General features: G+C 54.5%; 1 protein-coding gene and 1 long non-coding RNA gene across 2 annotated transcripts; both read left to right on the top strand.

Moving 5' to 3' along the window:
• Positions 1-1,708: 1,708 nt before the first annotated feature.
• LY6D (lymphocyte antigen 6 family member D) lies at positions 1,709-5,016 on the top strand. Its single transcript, XM_008544217.2, has 3 exons — positions 1,709-3,442; positions 4,084-4,182; positions 4,430-5,016. Exons 1-3 carry the CDS (start codon positions 3,037-3,039, stop codon positions 4,663-4,665), a joined length of 741 nt encoding a protein of 246 aa, XP_008542439.2. The 5' UTR covers positions 1,709-3,036; the 3' UTR covers positions 4,666-5,016.
• Positions 5,017-7,060: 2,044 nt separating this feature from the next.
• On the top strand, positions 7,061-11,480 carry LOC139085184 (uncharacterized). The gene is made up of 3 exons (XR_011543288.1): positions 7,061-7,262; positions 7,746-7,901; positions 10,718-11,480. It is a non-coding gene; the product is annotated as an uncharacterized lncRNA (long non-coding RNA).
• Positions 11,481-14,052: the final 2,572 nt, after the last annotated feature.

The following is a 14,052-nucleotide window of genomic DNA, read 5'->3' as shown; positions in this document are numbered from 1 at the left end:
ATCTGAGGGAGGCCCGTCTACATGCGCAGGTGTGAGACGGAAAGTGACAGAGCAGGCCCGAGGGAGACACTGCATCGCTCCGGAGGGTGCCTGACTCACGAGGCAGTCACCTCGCCCCTGCTGGGAAGGAGGGAGAGAGAGAGGAGTGTGAACCCCCCGGGGCCACATGGGGCTCAGGCTCAGCCCTGACTCCCCTGCCAGGATGTCCTTCCCTGTTCCACCTTTCAGAGCCCCCCCCCCACCCCCCGCTCCGCCAGGTCCCTCGGCCTCTCTGATTGGCACACGTGTGGGGGGGGCCACCACAGAGCATCACTTGCCTCTCTCCCATTTCCCCAGCTGCTCCGGGGGCCTGAGGGCCGGCCCATCTCTCTCCTCTCGCTCTCTGATACCCCTCAGTGCTGGCTTTCGGTGGGAGCCCTAACCCTCGTTGAATGGAGGAGTGAGTGAATGGAAGAACGGAGCACCCAGGCAGACGGAAGCGTTTTGGCATTTCTTGGGTGTGGCAGGGGCCAGCACTTGCCCATGTGGCAAGCAGGAACATAAGAAGCCTTGTCCTGAGGCCTCGAGGTTTGCGGGTGCCTCCAGCCAGGGGACCTGACCTGTCAACCCTGGTGCACACCCTCAGCCAGGGCAGGAAATGGGGGTCTTCCAAGGGCTGCACTTCCAGAAAGCCTGATGTGGCTGCTGTGCGTGCTGAGCCAGGCCCCTCTCTGGGCCACACCCCTCTGCGTGACCAGGTGGCTGGACAGCCTGGAGCTCTGGGCCTGGATCGCTGCCTCACCCCCACTCCAAGGCCAGACCTGGGGAAAGCACTGGAGGGCAAGGCGTGGGGAGGGGGCATGAGGGCTGCAGGAAGAGGTCTGGGCTTGACCAGGCACCTGGCTTGCTAGACAGTCAGGTCTAGGGACCTGCCGGCTCCAGGGACTGAGTGAGAGGGCTCAGGTTCCAGAAAGCAACAGAAAGGGAGGAAGGGAGGAGAGGCCAGTGGTGGTAGAAAGAAGTGCCAGGTCCTGCCCCACTGCCCTACAAGATCATAGCCAGGTCACCGCCTGCAGGAAGCCCTCCCTGAGTGCACTGTCCCAATGACTCCCCATTCTCTGAGGGCTCCTGCCACCAAAATCACCCACTTTCTCCCACAAGTAAACTGTCTAGGTTTTGCGAGGAAGTCCCTAGGTCAGGTGGCTCCCATCCTCGTGGGCAGCCCTGCCAGGGACAAAGGCCTTTCTCCCGTGGGACCAGAACCCAGCTGCCACCTCTGCTCTGGTGTCTGGCCCTGTTCCAGGGCACATGGCCACAGTGACGCCTGAGGTGTCCCGTGGGGGTGGGCAGGTGTGGAGCGGGCCCCTCTGGCCCCAGGTGCAGGGAGCCCTCTGCCCAGCAGCCTCACGTCCAGACCTCCACCCCGACCTGGCAGGCCTGGATGCTGCAGCTCCACCAGGCCCATGGGGAAATCCAATCCCCCGAACCTGTTTTTCCAGCAGCTTCCATGCCCCTCGCCTGAGTGAGTCACCCCTCCCCACCTGCATCTCCCACCCCATGCCAGTCACCACCCGGTCACTGAGCCCTGTGTCAGAAGCACCCTCCCTCCCACCTGCCGTGAACGGCTGTGCTGATTGTGGGAAGGCCGCGGAGCACGCGGGGACTTTCCCTCTCCAGGTGTGGGCATGGGGACCCCACATTACCTGCCTTGTCAAGGGAGACTCCAGCTGCCCTGAGCCAGCCTCAGGAGCCTGGGAACAGCCCACAGGACAGGCAGCCTTCGCAGGCTCCACGGGCAGGGGATGTGGAGCTGCCTTGGGCTTCCTGCCTGCACCCCGCCCTGCTCCCCCAGGGTCCCCGAAGGCACCGCCACACCTCCCCTCCAGCTTTGTCCAGGTGCTGCCGGGTCCAGAAACTGCTTCGGGGGGACAGCACATCCTGGGAACCCTGTGATGCCACCCTAACTTTACCACACGCAGCTGGAGATAGGTGAGGCCCAGCTCAGGAGCTGCCTCACCCAGGGACAAGCCGGGAGGAAGGGTCAGGGGGCCTGGAGCCAGATCTGACTGGCCTGAGCACATGGTGCTCCCAAGAGCCTTAGACTGGCTCCAACCCCCGCCCCACAGCCTAGGGCCACCCTCCTTGCAGCAGGCCCTGCCTCACCAGTCCTTGTGGCACATGTCCAGTGGCAGGGATGGCGCCCAGGCCAGCCCAGGGCTGTCTCTATCTGTGCCCTGGCCCCACTCACCGTTGGCGTGGCCCTCCAGGGCAGGGACAGGACAGGCCTCTGTGGGGCCCAGCCACACCACCCAGCAGGGGCTGCCCGGCACAGCAGAGCAACAGTAGGGTCCCAGGGCCAGCAAACAGAAAAGGACCCGTGGAGAGAGTGCAAAGGGAGAGGGTTCCTGTGCTCAGAGTCCCGAGTCCCTCCCAGGAGCACTGCAAGAGGGTGAGGGTGGGAGGGGTCTGCCCAGCACCCACCGGTGGACCCTGCCCCCAGGACCCTGGGCCCACCACCTGCCAGTACCAGAGCAGAGATGCGGAGAGCAACAGGCCCAAAGCAGGACGGAGGCAGCTGCTCTTCGCACAGGGCTGGGGTGGGGAGCACGGAGGAGGAAGCACTTGATGGGGTGGGGTCCTGAGGCCCCGGAAGGGTGGGAGGCAGGGTTGGGGGAGACAGGACGGACCTTCGGTTCACCCTGTGCAACGAGGGCTTCAGCCTTTGCCTCCACGCCCCGCCCCTCCTGTGATGCATCAGGTCCTGCTGGGCTCACCTCTCTGCAGGCACATCTGCAGCCTTGTTCCTGCTGCCCCCAGGCCCCAGGATGGCCTCTCCTCCCCTCCCTATTCCTGGCTCCCCACTTCAGCACGGTGCAGTGCTTCCCCTGGGCTCCTTTCCTAGGGCTCCCCTGCGTGGACCTAGCAACCCTGGCCCAGAGCCCAGGCAGGCAGGGCCAGTGCCTCCTCCTGCCTCCTTGGCTCCGTGGGCACAGACCTGGGCACCCACAGGGCACCCACACAAGCTCGTGACTCTGTGACCCTGTCTGAGGGTGGGCAATGCAAGGAAGGGGGTGGAAGATCAGAGACAGCGTGATCCAGGAGCGGACAGAGGGCTGGAGAGAGGAAGATGTGGCAGTGAGCTGCAGTGTCAGTGGAGGTCTCTGTCCACAGCCTGGAGAGGGGGAGGCAGACCCCTGCCCTGGGAGGAGGCGGCCAGGGGCAGAGGTCCCCCCAGCTGGCAGGGCCAGGCAAGTGCTGGGCCATGGGTGTGGGCCAGCCAGGGTGGGGCAGGTCCCTGTGGAACGCTGCTGCCTGGCAGACTGCCCACCCCCGCCCCTCCTGCCAGCACCTGTCCCAGCTATAAGGCCTCCCAAAAGGAGGGGCCCCCACTGCTCCCAGAGACGCCCCGAGATGAAGACGGCCCTGCTGCTCCTTGTTGCCCTGGCTGTGGCCGCTGGGCCAGGTGAGGGACTGACGAGGGGGCTGGGGTGGCGGTGGGCAGCACTGGCCAATGGGCCAGACACTGGAAGCCTGGAGTTATTGATCTTTAGGCACAGAGAATCCTGAAACTGTAGGGTGCTAGACTCAGAAATTAAAACAAAATGAATCCCATATCCGGCCCATGCCCCTCCTGCTCCCCAGGGCCCCCCGGACAGCCTTTTCTCCCACAGGCTCAATGCGGCCAAGCTGACGGCCCCTAGGGCCCCAACCCAGCCTCAGGTCCTCAGAACCATGAGCTGCCCACCCAGAGATGCCCCTGGAGTGGGGGACTTAGCAGGTCCCAGAGCTCTCTGGTGCCCTTGGAGAAGGGGCTCCATGCACCTTGTCCTGGCCACCTCCTCACCATTCCTCTAGACATGCCTAGCACAGGACACCTCCTCCAGGTGGGTGACAGGGACTGTCACCTCCTGGCTGCTGAGGCTGTGTGCAGGACATCAGCCCTGACAGGGCCCGGGGACCTAAGAGGGGACTGGCCTAGGGCAGGAGGGGCAGAAGGCTCTGTCCAGGAGGGGTCTTTTGGGGAAGTGAACCCCAGCCTCCCTGTGTCCCTGAGAGGCCTCCCTGGGGCTGGCTGAGACCTCTGCCACCCTCGCCGCCCCCCAGCCCAGGCTCTCCGCTGTCACGTATGCTCCAACTCCATGAACTGTAAGAAACCTCAGACCTGCTCACCCGGCTCGCGCTACTGCAGGACCATGTCCAAGAGTGAGTGATCTAGGGGCACGGGGCCAGGGAAGGGTGCCCCTGCAGGCCACCTTGGAGCTCTGCCCAGGTGTCCCGGGGCTGGGGGACCATCCTCGGGGAGGCTGGTGGGAGTGACGTCAGGGGCGGCTTGGTGGTGGTGGCCAATGAGGCTGGGAGCTGGGATTTGGGGTGCCATGGATGATGCAAGCTGGGTGAGGGGTGGGGGTTGGAGGCAGCCGCCAGCCTGACCATGCCCACCTGTTCCCAGTGGAGCCCCTGTCGGGGAACCTGGTGGAGAAGGACTGTGTGGAGTCGTGCACGCCCACGCACGGCCTGCAGAGCCAGGTCAGCAGGGGCACAGCAGTCACCCTGTGCTGCCAGGAGGACCTGTGCAACGAGAATCTGCAGAGCAGCGCGCCGGCCCGCACCCTGCCCACCGGTGCCACCCTCGGCCTGGCCCTGGCCCTCGGCCTCGTCGCCCTGATCTTGGGCCCCAGCCTGTGACCCCCCAGCGCAAGGGCTCCTGAACCTTTCCCAGGGACTTCCATGCCCCTCCCACCCTTCCCTTCCCTGCCCCGAGGGACTCCACGGCCCCCTCCCTGGCCATGACGGGGGCGTTCAGACACCCTGGGTTGGGGGCTCCCTCAGAAGGGCTCGGGCCAGGCCGTGCGGGCGTGGAGAGCTGATGACTTGAAGCCACTCTCTCCCCTGAGACGAGAGGATGCCCCTCCCTGAGCAGTGTGGAGGGCAGGGGACAGAGGCATTCTGACCCCTTCTGATTTCATATTCATTCTGTTTGGTTTCTGTTTATTTTTCTACTCACACCGCTGCACAGGAATAAATGATTGAAAATCAGTCTGGTTGTGTCTGTGCTATTCCAGGAGTCAAGAGGGTGGGCGAGAGCATCAGGCCACACAGGCCCCCAAGTCCCAGGGCTTGTCACCCAGGGCCAGACACAGCAGCATGCACGATGCCTGAAATGCAGTCACGCCTCACCCTCAGAGGGAACATGACCCTCTCCAGTCACCTCCTCGGAAACTCCAGAAGAGGAGGGCGCCCCTGGGGAGGCGGAGCAGGGCGCAGGGCTCCGGTGGCCTGGAAGGCCAGGCCTCTCCCACATGGAGTGGTCAAGGAAGAAGGGCTGCCCCTCTGCCCCTGGGTGTGTCCTCACACCTTGGTCCCAGAGTGTCCAGAGAGGCCGGCTTGGGACACCTCAGACTGTGCTGTGCCTTGGAACTGTGGGGACACTGACTGCCCCAGCCACAGCCAAGGTAAGTCCAGCTTCCTAGAGTTGACCCCATCCAGGTGAGCCTCGCAGCTCCCATGGCCAAGCTCACCAGGGTGCAGAGAGATGGGGTGTGTGTGTGTGTGACTCTAACCATTTGGGTTGCATGCCAGGAGAGCACAGCCTCTGAGGGCCTGGGTTCTGGGTCCCTCTGCCTGGGTTCTTGGCCCCACTGCCTGGGTTCTGGGTCCCTCTGCCTGGGTTCTGGGCCCCACTGCCTGGGTTCTGGGCCTACTGCCTGGGTTCTGGGTCCCTCTGCCTGGGTTCTTGGCCCCACTGCCTGGGTTCTGGGCCTACTGCCTGGGTTCTGGGTCCCTCTGCCTGGGTTCTTGGCCCCACTGCCTGGGTTCTTGGCCCCACTGCCTGGGTTCTGGGCCTACTGCCTGGGTTCTGGGCCCCACTGCCTGGGTTCTGGGCCTACTGCCTGGGGTCTGGGTCCCTCTGCCTGGGTTCTTGGCCCCACTGCCTGGGTTCTGGGTCCCTCTGCCTGGGTTCTGGGCCCCACTGCCTGGGTTCTGGGCCTACTGCCTGGGTTCTGGGCCCCACTGCCTGGGTTCTGGGCCTACTGCCTGGGTTCTGGGCCCTCTGCCTGGGCTCTGGCCCTCTGCCTGGGTTCTGGGCCCTCTGCCTGGGCTCTGGCCCTCTGCCTGGGTTCTGGGCCCTCTGCCTGGGCTCTGGCCCTCTGCCTGGGCTCTGGCCCACTGCCTGGATCTGGACAATGTGAATCATGGTACCCCCGCAAGCACCCAGCACCCAGCACCCAGCAGATGCCCAAGAAGCAGCCCTTCCCCTCCTAAGAGGACCAGAGGCTTCAGGGGGCTGGCCCCACTTTCCAGGCAGCAGCCACCACACTCAGGCCTCGCCATGGGTCAGCACAGAGCCCCAACTCCCACCAAGCCTGGCACCCGTGCGGGCGTGGCCTGGGAAATCCTGTGGTGGTCTCCCCACCCCAGCAGACAGTGGAAGGAGTGGCAGCTGCTGAGGAGGGTTTCTGGACCCTGGGGTCAGTCCCTCACCTCTTAACTCCATAGCCGGTGAGATGTCTCTCTCCCCAGTCCCTGGGGCTCTGGATGTTTGTAAGGGGAGGGGCGATGGCGAGCTTCACCCTTCACCAGGCGGCCATCCGTCGTGCCGTCCGGGATGGGGGCCACCGTGGAACCCCTCCCTGGAGGGCTGCCTGCCCCTCTGCCGCCCCGCCCCGCGCCCCCTACGAGCCCCTCCCACACCGCTCTAGGCCCAAACCCCGCTGGCCCAGGATCGCTCCGGAGCCGTGCTGTCCTGACGCGGTCATCTGGAGCGAGCCGCTCCACTGCCGAGTCTCGGTTTCCTGCGCGTGCCCTTGGCACCCACGTGGAACCCAGCGCCCCTCAACGTCACCTGTGGCCCCGGTCAATGGCCTTGGCACCCTCTGCAGGGCTCTCCCCTCGGTGCCCCCAGGGGCTGCGGTCGCGCCCGGCGCTCCCGGCATCTTCCGAGGGCGGGTCCTGGGGCTGGCGCACCCCCTGGTGGCCACGGGAGAGCCGGGCGTTGGGAAGATGCCGCGCGCCTCTTCCCGGGCTCGGAGCCCCTCTGGCGCTCAGCCCCCGGGCGCAGCGGGCAGGGACTGGAGAGGTCGGAGTCGGAGGTCGGGCGGAGAGCAGAGGGGCAGGCGCGCAGACGTGTGGAAACCAAGCTGCCGTCCCCCAGCTGGCCGGCCGCGCAGCCGGGATTTGAATCGAGTCCAGGGGGCCAGGGACGGGAAAGGAAAGAGATAAGGAGGAGGCCCAGTTAGCGTGACGGTTACCATGCCCACCTCAAGGCTGAGCTACAGACGGAGGTAAAAAATTGCGTTTTAGCCTTGACTGTCGCCAGATGGCCGGAGCACGGTGTGGTAGACTGTCCCCGCAGTTAGGGCACATAGGAAGCCCCGGGCGCAAGATACACTGGAGCTGGAAAGGGCGACCCATCAGAACTGGACTCGGCCTTAGCCTTGCATGCTCTGCACCTTTTGCCTTTCTACACCAGCCGGCTACCCCTCCTGACGGTTAAGTTCTCGCGCTCCGCTTTGGCAGCTGGGATTCGCCGGTTCGGATCCCAGGCGCGGACCGAGGCACCCCTTATCAAGCCATGCTGTGGCAGGCGTCCCGCATTTAAAACAGAGGAGGATGGGCACGGATGTTAGCGCAGGGCCAATATTCAAAAAAAAACCCAGCCACCCCTAGACCGAGAAGGGGCTCACTTAGCAACTTGCGGTTGAGGAGTACTTTCCTGGTTTTAATAAAGCCTCTTTTTTCTTTAAAACTTATCTTTGCTTGTAAAGCTGCTCGTTTTCGGTTAACACTTCTGGCCACGAGGATGAGATGTGAAGTGGCTGCCTGATCTCCTCCAGAGCGCGACTGGACACTGTGTGCCGGCACACCCCCCAGCCCGTTAGCGGCTCCTCCGCGTCTCCAGCGGCCTCAGGGAGACCGCCAAGGTACCGCCCTCTCACGTCCTGACCTCTCACGCTTTGGGGCGGGGGGAGGGGAGGGGGGGAGGGGGAGGGGGAGGGGGGAGGGGGAGGGGGAGGGGGAGGGGGAGGGGGAGGGGGAGGGGGGTGGGTCTCGAGGCGCTTTAAGGAGGGAATCCCTCAGTTTCAGGTTTCTTTAAGGTTTAGCCGGCTTAAAAGGAGCTTTCTCCGTTCGGGATGGCGCCTTTTGTTCTAAAGAGGCAGCAAATAGCCACCCGTCTGCCGCCACTCCTGCGGCCTTTATGTACAAAAATTATGGACCAAACGCTTGCAAGTTCCTTGACACCTGGGTTCAGATCACTAGAGATGATCTAAAATTTCGTTGGCCACAATGGAGCTCCTTCGATATCCCCAAATTGGTTTATTTCGGTGCCCATTTTGAAAAGAGCATATCACACCCCTCAAAGACAATAGGAAGCCTGTTTTAATTTTTTGAGGCTTCCAAACGAGATCAGGAATCTCTTACTGCCTCTTTAAAAGAAAATAATTAAATAAGAAACACACCAGATTAGAGGGTGTCAGCTGCATCAGCGACCGTGCTAGCAAGACAGAACCAAATCTGCACTCCTGTCTCCTTTCTCGCTGAGCTCCTCTCCTTCAACTCCCCCAAAATTCCTGATCTAAAATTAAGCACGTGAAAATGGACAAACTTTTAGATAATTTGAAATTGTAATGGCCATTCTGGGGAAACTTTGTTTCAGATAAGTCCACCTTAAAGGTCACTCTTTGTCTTTTGGTTTTTTTTTTTTTTTTGAGGAAGATTAGCTCTGACCTAACATCACCTGCCAAGCCTCCTCTTTTTTTTTTTTTTTTTTTTGGTGAGGAAGACTGGCCTGGCGCTAACATCCATGCCCATCTTCTTGCACTTTATATGTGGGATGCCCACCACAGCACGGCTTGACAAGTGGTACGCAGGTCCACACCCAGGATCTGAACTGGCAAACCCCAGGCCACTGAAGCAGAATGTGAGAACTTAACTGCTGCGCCACTGGGCCAGCCCAAGGGTCACTCTTAAAAGAGAGGATTCAAAACCTCTCACAATGGAATACCTTCTTTGATTAATATGCAGAAGCTTCTAAAAGACAAAATGACGTCAAAAACAGCTCTAAAAAGGATTCTTACAGCAAAAACAAAAGACCTTTAGTAAAAATCTTTGACCGTCTGAGCAAGTCCATCTGCCAGAGAGCAATTTATTCTTTTGATTTTTGTACCTGAGACATAGCTAAAATTTTTAAAGATCTCTGTGTGTGTGTCTGCATGTCAATGTATGTAAGTCTCTCTCTATATTTATTTGTCTGCTTCTAGATGATATGATTTCTAAAAGAGCTCTATTTAATTGGCTTGAAGTAAGGGCTTATATAAATTATTTCTAGGTGGAATAGAAACTAACCCAGTTGTCTTTCAAGTTAACGTGATATAAAATGCTCTTTGGTAAATAAAAGATAGTTTACGTTTGTTGCTTTAATAAAAGCAAAATGAGGGTGATTTTAGAGAGAAAAATCATGTTTAAATAGAAACTATAATACACATTCGTGGATATTAGATTCTCCTTTTGTTCATTGTCTTTGAGGTTTTTGCTTTCTATCTGTCCCCTGGGCTGGATCCTAAATTCTTCTAGTTTCCTCAAATATCTGGTACAGATATTTTTTTCATTTGGAACCGTTGAGAACTGAAACCACTCTTTTTTTCCTGAAGCCCTACAAACTGAAGCTGGACAACTCGACATAAACTTAAGAGAGATCACGACAATAGCCCAAGTTTAGACAATCTTCATACCTGTTGCTATATAAGCCACTCAAAAAGTTTACCTGAACACCTGATGACATCTTCAGAGACATTTCAAACTGCAAAAGATGTTTTGACCCCGACATCCAGAAATCTTCTTGACTGGCTGTCCCCTGGGCTCAGAAATTGGCTCCAATCATTAACCTTATTTTCTTTTTGTTTCGTCAGATTTCACCTGAGGTCCCAGGCCCAAACCTTGATTGGTTTACCGGCCTCTTCTCCTGGATTCCCCAAGGATTGAGATCTGTTATGGAGGGGATACTAAACTTTGGGCTGTCTATTTTGCTAACATGTGAGGTCGTCTATGTAATTATAAAATGTGGACTTAAGTGTTGTTCCAAAGTGTTCCAAAGCCATTGATCAGAGCACCAAAATATCAGTCATGCAAAGCATGCCTCACTCTCCCCACCTGTACCCAAAAGCATTTTAAAATAAAGGTAGGGGCTAACCCTGTGGCCGAGGGTTAAGTTCGTGTGCTCTGTTACAGCAGCCCGGGGTTTCACTAGTTTGGATCCTGGGCATGGACATGGCACCACTCATCAAGCCATGCTGAGGTGGTGTCCCACATAGCACAACTGGAAGAACCTACAACTAGAGAATACAACTATGTACTGGGGTGCTTTGGGGAGAAGAAGAAAAAAAAAGATTAGCAACAGATGTTAGCTTAGATACCAATCTTTAAAAAAAAAAGAAGAAGAAGAAGGCCCGTTTCCTTCCTCTCCCTTTGCAGAGTCTTTAAAAGTAAATTAATTAATTAAATTAAATAAAGTCACAACAATTTCATTCCTCTAACCCTGATCTTCACTCTTTCACAGCAGGAAGTAGCTAGAGCGGTCTTCACCTCCATTCCCCAAGATTGAGGAATGATCGTAAGACAGTGCGGATTGAAACTGAGAATAGAGGAGCTAAAATTTTCTCTGGATCAGGGTGAAACTGGCCTCTTATGCAAAAGGTTGATGTGGGAAATAAAGTAACCAGTTTCTGAGCTTGTTTTGCAGGACCACAGGAGGACCACTGATAAGAGAGCAGCTGTCTGACAGCCCCGCCTGCCTGACTAAGCATTGCATAGTGGCATATGGATGCCACCCCACCACTGGCAGCCTGCACGATGCTGGTTCAAGTTGCCACCTACCTTCAGCCCACGCTGCCCTCTGATGCCTCCTACCAGGAACTGGATGGGACCCGAGCAGCTGAGAGGGGTGCTTCTCATTCCTGATACTGGCGTTGTGGCTCATCTCTTTTCTTTCTGATCAGTCTGGCCAGGGGGTTAAAAATCACATTGATTTGCAAAGAAACAGCTTTAGGTTGGATTGATCTTCTCTATTTTTCTTTTCTATTTCATTGATTTTTTTTTTTGCTCTTATTTTTATTATTTCTTTTATTTTGCTTGGGGTTTGATTTGCACTTTTTGTTCTGGTTTCTGAAGGTAGGAGCATAGGTCATTGTGTTGAGACCTTTCTTTTCTTCTAATACAAGCATTAGTGCTAAAACGTTTCCTTGTGAACACTGCTGTAGCTGCATCCACTAACTCTGACAGACTATGTTTTCATTTTCATTCAATTGGAAATACTTTCTAATTTCCTTTTAAATTTCTCCTTTGACCCACAGGTTATTTAGAAATTTGTTGCTCAGTTTCTAAATATTTGGGGATCTCTTGGATATTTTTCTGTTCTTGATTTCTAATTTCTAGCCCAAGAAAATAATTTGTATGATTTCTTTTGGATTTTTTTGTTTTTTAGTAAGGAAGATTAGCCCTGAACTAACATCTGTTGACAGTCTCCCTCTTTTTTTTTTCCTCCCCAAAGCTACAGTATGTAGTTGTATATCCTAGTTGTACGTCCTTCTAGTTCTTCTGTGTGGGACGCTGCCTCAGCATGGCTTGATGAGCACCCAGGATCCAAACTGGCAAACCCTGGGCCACCAAAGTGGAGTGCATGAACTAAACAACTATACCACTGGGCTGGCCCCAGTATGATTTCAATCCTTATAAATTTATTGAGATTTGGTTTATGGCCCAGAATATGGTCTATATTGGTAAATGTTTTGTGTGTACTTGAGAAGAATGTGTTCTCCTTCTGCTGGGTGGCGTGTTCTCTGCATATCAAGCAGGTCACATTGGCTGGGAATGTTGTTCAAGTCTCCTTTGTCCTCATTCCTTTCTGTCTGTGTCCTCCATCAGTCATTGAGAAAGGAGTGTTGAAATCTCTGACTCCAATCGTGGGTTTCCCTTTTCTCCTTTCAGTTCTCTCAGGTGTTTTTGCTTTGTGTATTTTGAAGCTCCATTGTTAAGTACATAAACATTTAGGATTGCTGTGTCCCCTTAATGAACTGACCCCTTATCGTTATGTAATGTCCCTCTTTATTCCTGGTTATAGTCTTTGCTCTAAAACCCACTTCATCAGATGTTAAATGTAGTTACTCCTGCTTTCTTTTAATTAGCGTTAGCATGCTCTAGCTTTTCTGTCCTTTGATTTCTCACCTATTTGTGTTTTAATATGTACAGTGGGTTTCTGGAGGACAGGATATTCTTGACTCTCTCTCTTTATCCAATCTGACAGCCTCTGCTTTTTAATTGGGGTGTCTGGCCCATTTAGTGTGACTATTGGCAAGTTGGGTTTCAATCTCTCATCCTGCCATTTGCCTTTTCTTTGCCCCACCTGTTCTTTTTCACTTTCCCTCTTTTTCTGCCTTCTCTTTGATTGACAGATTAATTCTGTATGGTTCCATTTTCTCTCCTTTGTTGCTTTGCTAGGTAGTGTTCTCTGATTTTTCTTTTCTTCCTCTTTCTTTTTTCAGTGGTTACCTTAGTGTTCACAGTGCACATCTTTAACATCTTGTGGTCTATGTTCCAGAAATATACCACGTCACACACCGTACGATAAACCTACAACAGTGCACCTCCATCTTCCTGCTCCTGGCCCATCTGTATCATATGATCTGCTTCCACATTTGCTAGAAACCCCATAATATCCTGTTATCACTTTGGCTTCACGCAGTCAATTGTCTTCTAAAGTAATTTAAAAATAAGAAACAATGCCTTCCTCTTTCCCATTTCAGGCGCTCTTCATCCCTTTATGTGGACGCGTGTCTCCATTTGACGCAGTCTGCCCCGTGCCCACAGGCCTTCCTTCCACAGTTCTCATGGTGCCAGTCTGCTGGAGGGTGATTCTTTCTGCCTTTGCCTGTCTGAAAAACGCTGTATTTCACCTTCACTTTTCAAAGATATCTTTGCTGGGTATATAATTCTGAATAGTTGGTGTTTGTTTTTGGTATATCAAACATTGCTTCACTATGTTGCCTTGTGCTGTTTCTGACAAGAAATCTGCTGTCATCTTTACCTTCGACCCTCTGTGCATTACGTAGTGTCTGCCTTTAGTGTTTTCTCTTTATCGCTGGTTTTAAGCTATTTGATGGTGATGTGCTTCAGTGTAGTTTTCTTCCTATTTCTTGTGCTTGGAGTTCATTGAGTTTCTGGGTTCAATAGGCTTACAGTTTTCACCAAATTTGGAAAAATTTTGGCTATTATTTCTTTCAAAATGTTTTCTTTTCCCCTCTTCCTGTCCTCTCCTTGTGGGACTCCAATTACACACGTTAGGCCACATGAAATTGTCCCACAGCTGCCTGACACTCTGCTCATTTTTTCAGTCTTTTTTTCCTGTGATTCTTTTTTAGTAGTTTCTGATGTTTTATCTCCAAGTTCACTCATCTTTTATCTGCAGAGTCTAATCCAATGTTAATCCCATCCAGTGTATTTTTCATCTCAGACCTATTTTTCATCGTTAGAAGTTCAATTACGTCTTTTTCTATTTCCCATGGCTCCCCTGACATACTTGTGCTCTCCTCTATCTTCTTGAATATATGAAACATGCTTATAATATCTGTTTTAATGTCCCTGCCTACTAATCCTATCATCTGTGTCATTTGTGGGTCTGTTTCTAATGATTTTTTCTCCCCACTGTGGGTCACATTTTCCTGCTGCTTTGCATGCCCAGTGGTGTTTTCAGATGGGTGTCAGACATTTAACTGGATGAATTTTTACATTGTTGGGTACTGGATTATGTTCTTTTTAAAAATAATTTTGAGCTTTGTCCTAGGATGCAATTAAGTTACTTGGGGACGATTGGACTCTTTCAAGGCTTTGTTTTAAGCTTTGTTAGGTGGGACCAGGTGTAGTCTTTAATCTACGGCTGAGTTGGTGCCTTGACTGAGGCAGGTCCCTTCACAGCACTCTGCCCCATGGCCCACCCTTTCATTTCAAGGTTTCTCTTCTCACTTCAGTTGAACTCCTCCCAGCCCCGTGTGAGCCCTGGGAACGGTTTGGCTTCCTCCTTCT

The sequence above is a fragment of the Equus przewalskii genome, chromosome 8 (assembly GCF_037783145.1).
Source record: "Equus przewalskii isolate Varuska chromosome 8, EquPr2, whole genome shotgun sequence".
NCBI lineage: Eukaryota > Metazoa > Chordata > Mammalia > Perissodactyla > Equidae > Equus > Equus przewalskii.
The sequence above is the reverse complement of the archived record's forward strand: the minus strand, read 5'-3'. Positions and strand labels throughout refer to the sequence as shown.

What these genes read in the sequence shown, in the direction of transcription:
- LY6D (XM_008544217.2), top strand. Translation starts at nt 3,037, where the DNA reads ATGCAAGGAAGGGGGTGGAAGATCAGAGACAGCGTGATCCAGGAGCGG. An exon ending in GGCTGTGGCCGCTGGGCCAG is followed by an intron (nt 3,443 to 4,083) that starts GTGAGGGACTGA and finishes GCCGCCCCCCAG; the next exon opens with CCCAGGCTCTCCGCTGTCAC. An exon ending in CTGCAGGACCATGTCCAAGA is followed by an intron (nt 4,183 to 4,429) that starts GTGAGTGATCTA and finishes ACCTGTTCCCAG; the next exon opens with TGGAGCCCCTGTCGGGGAAC.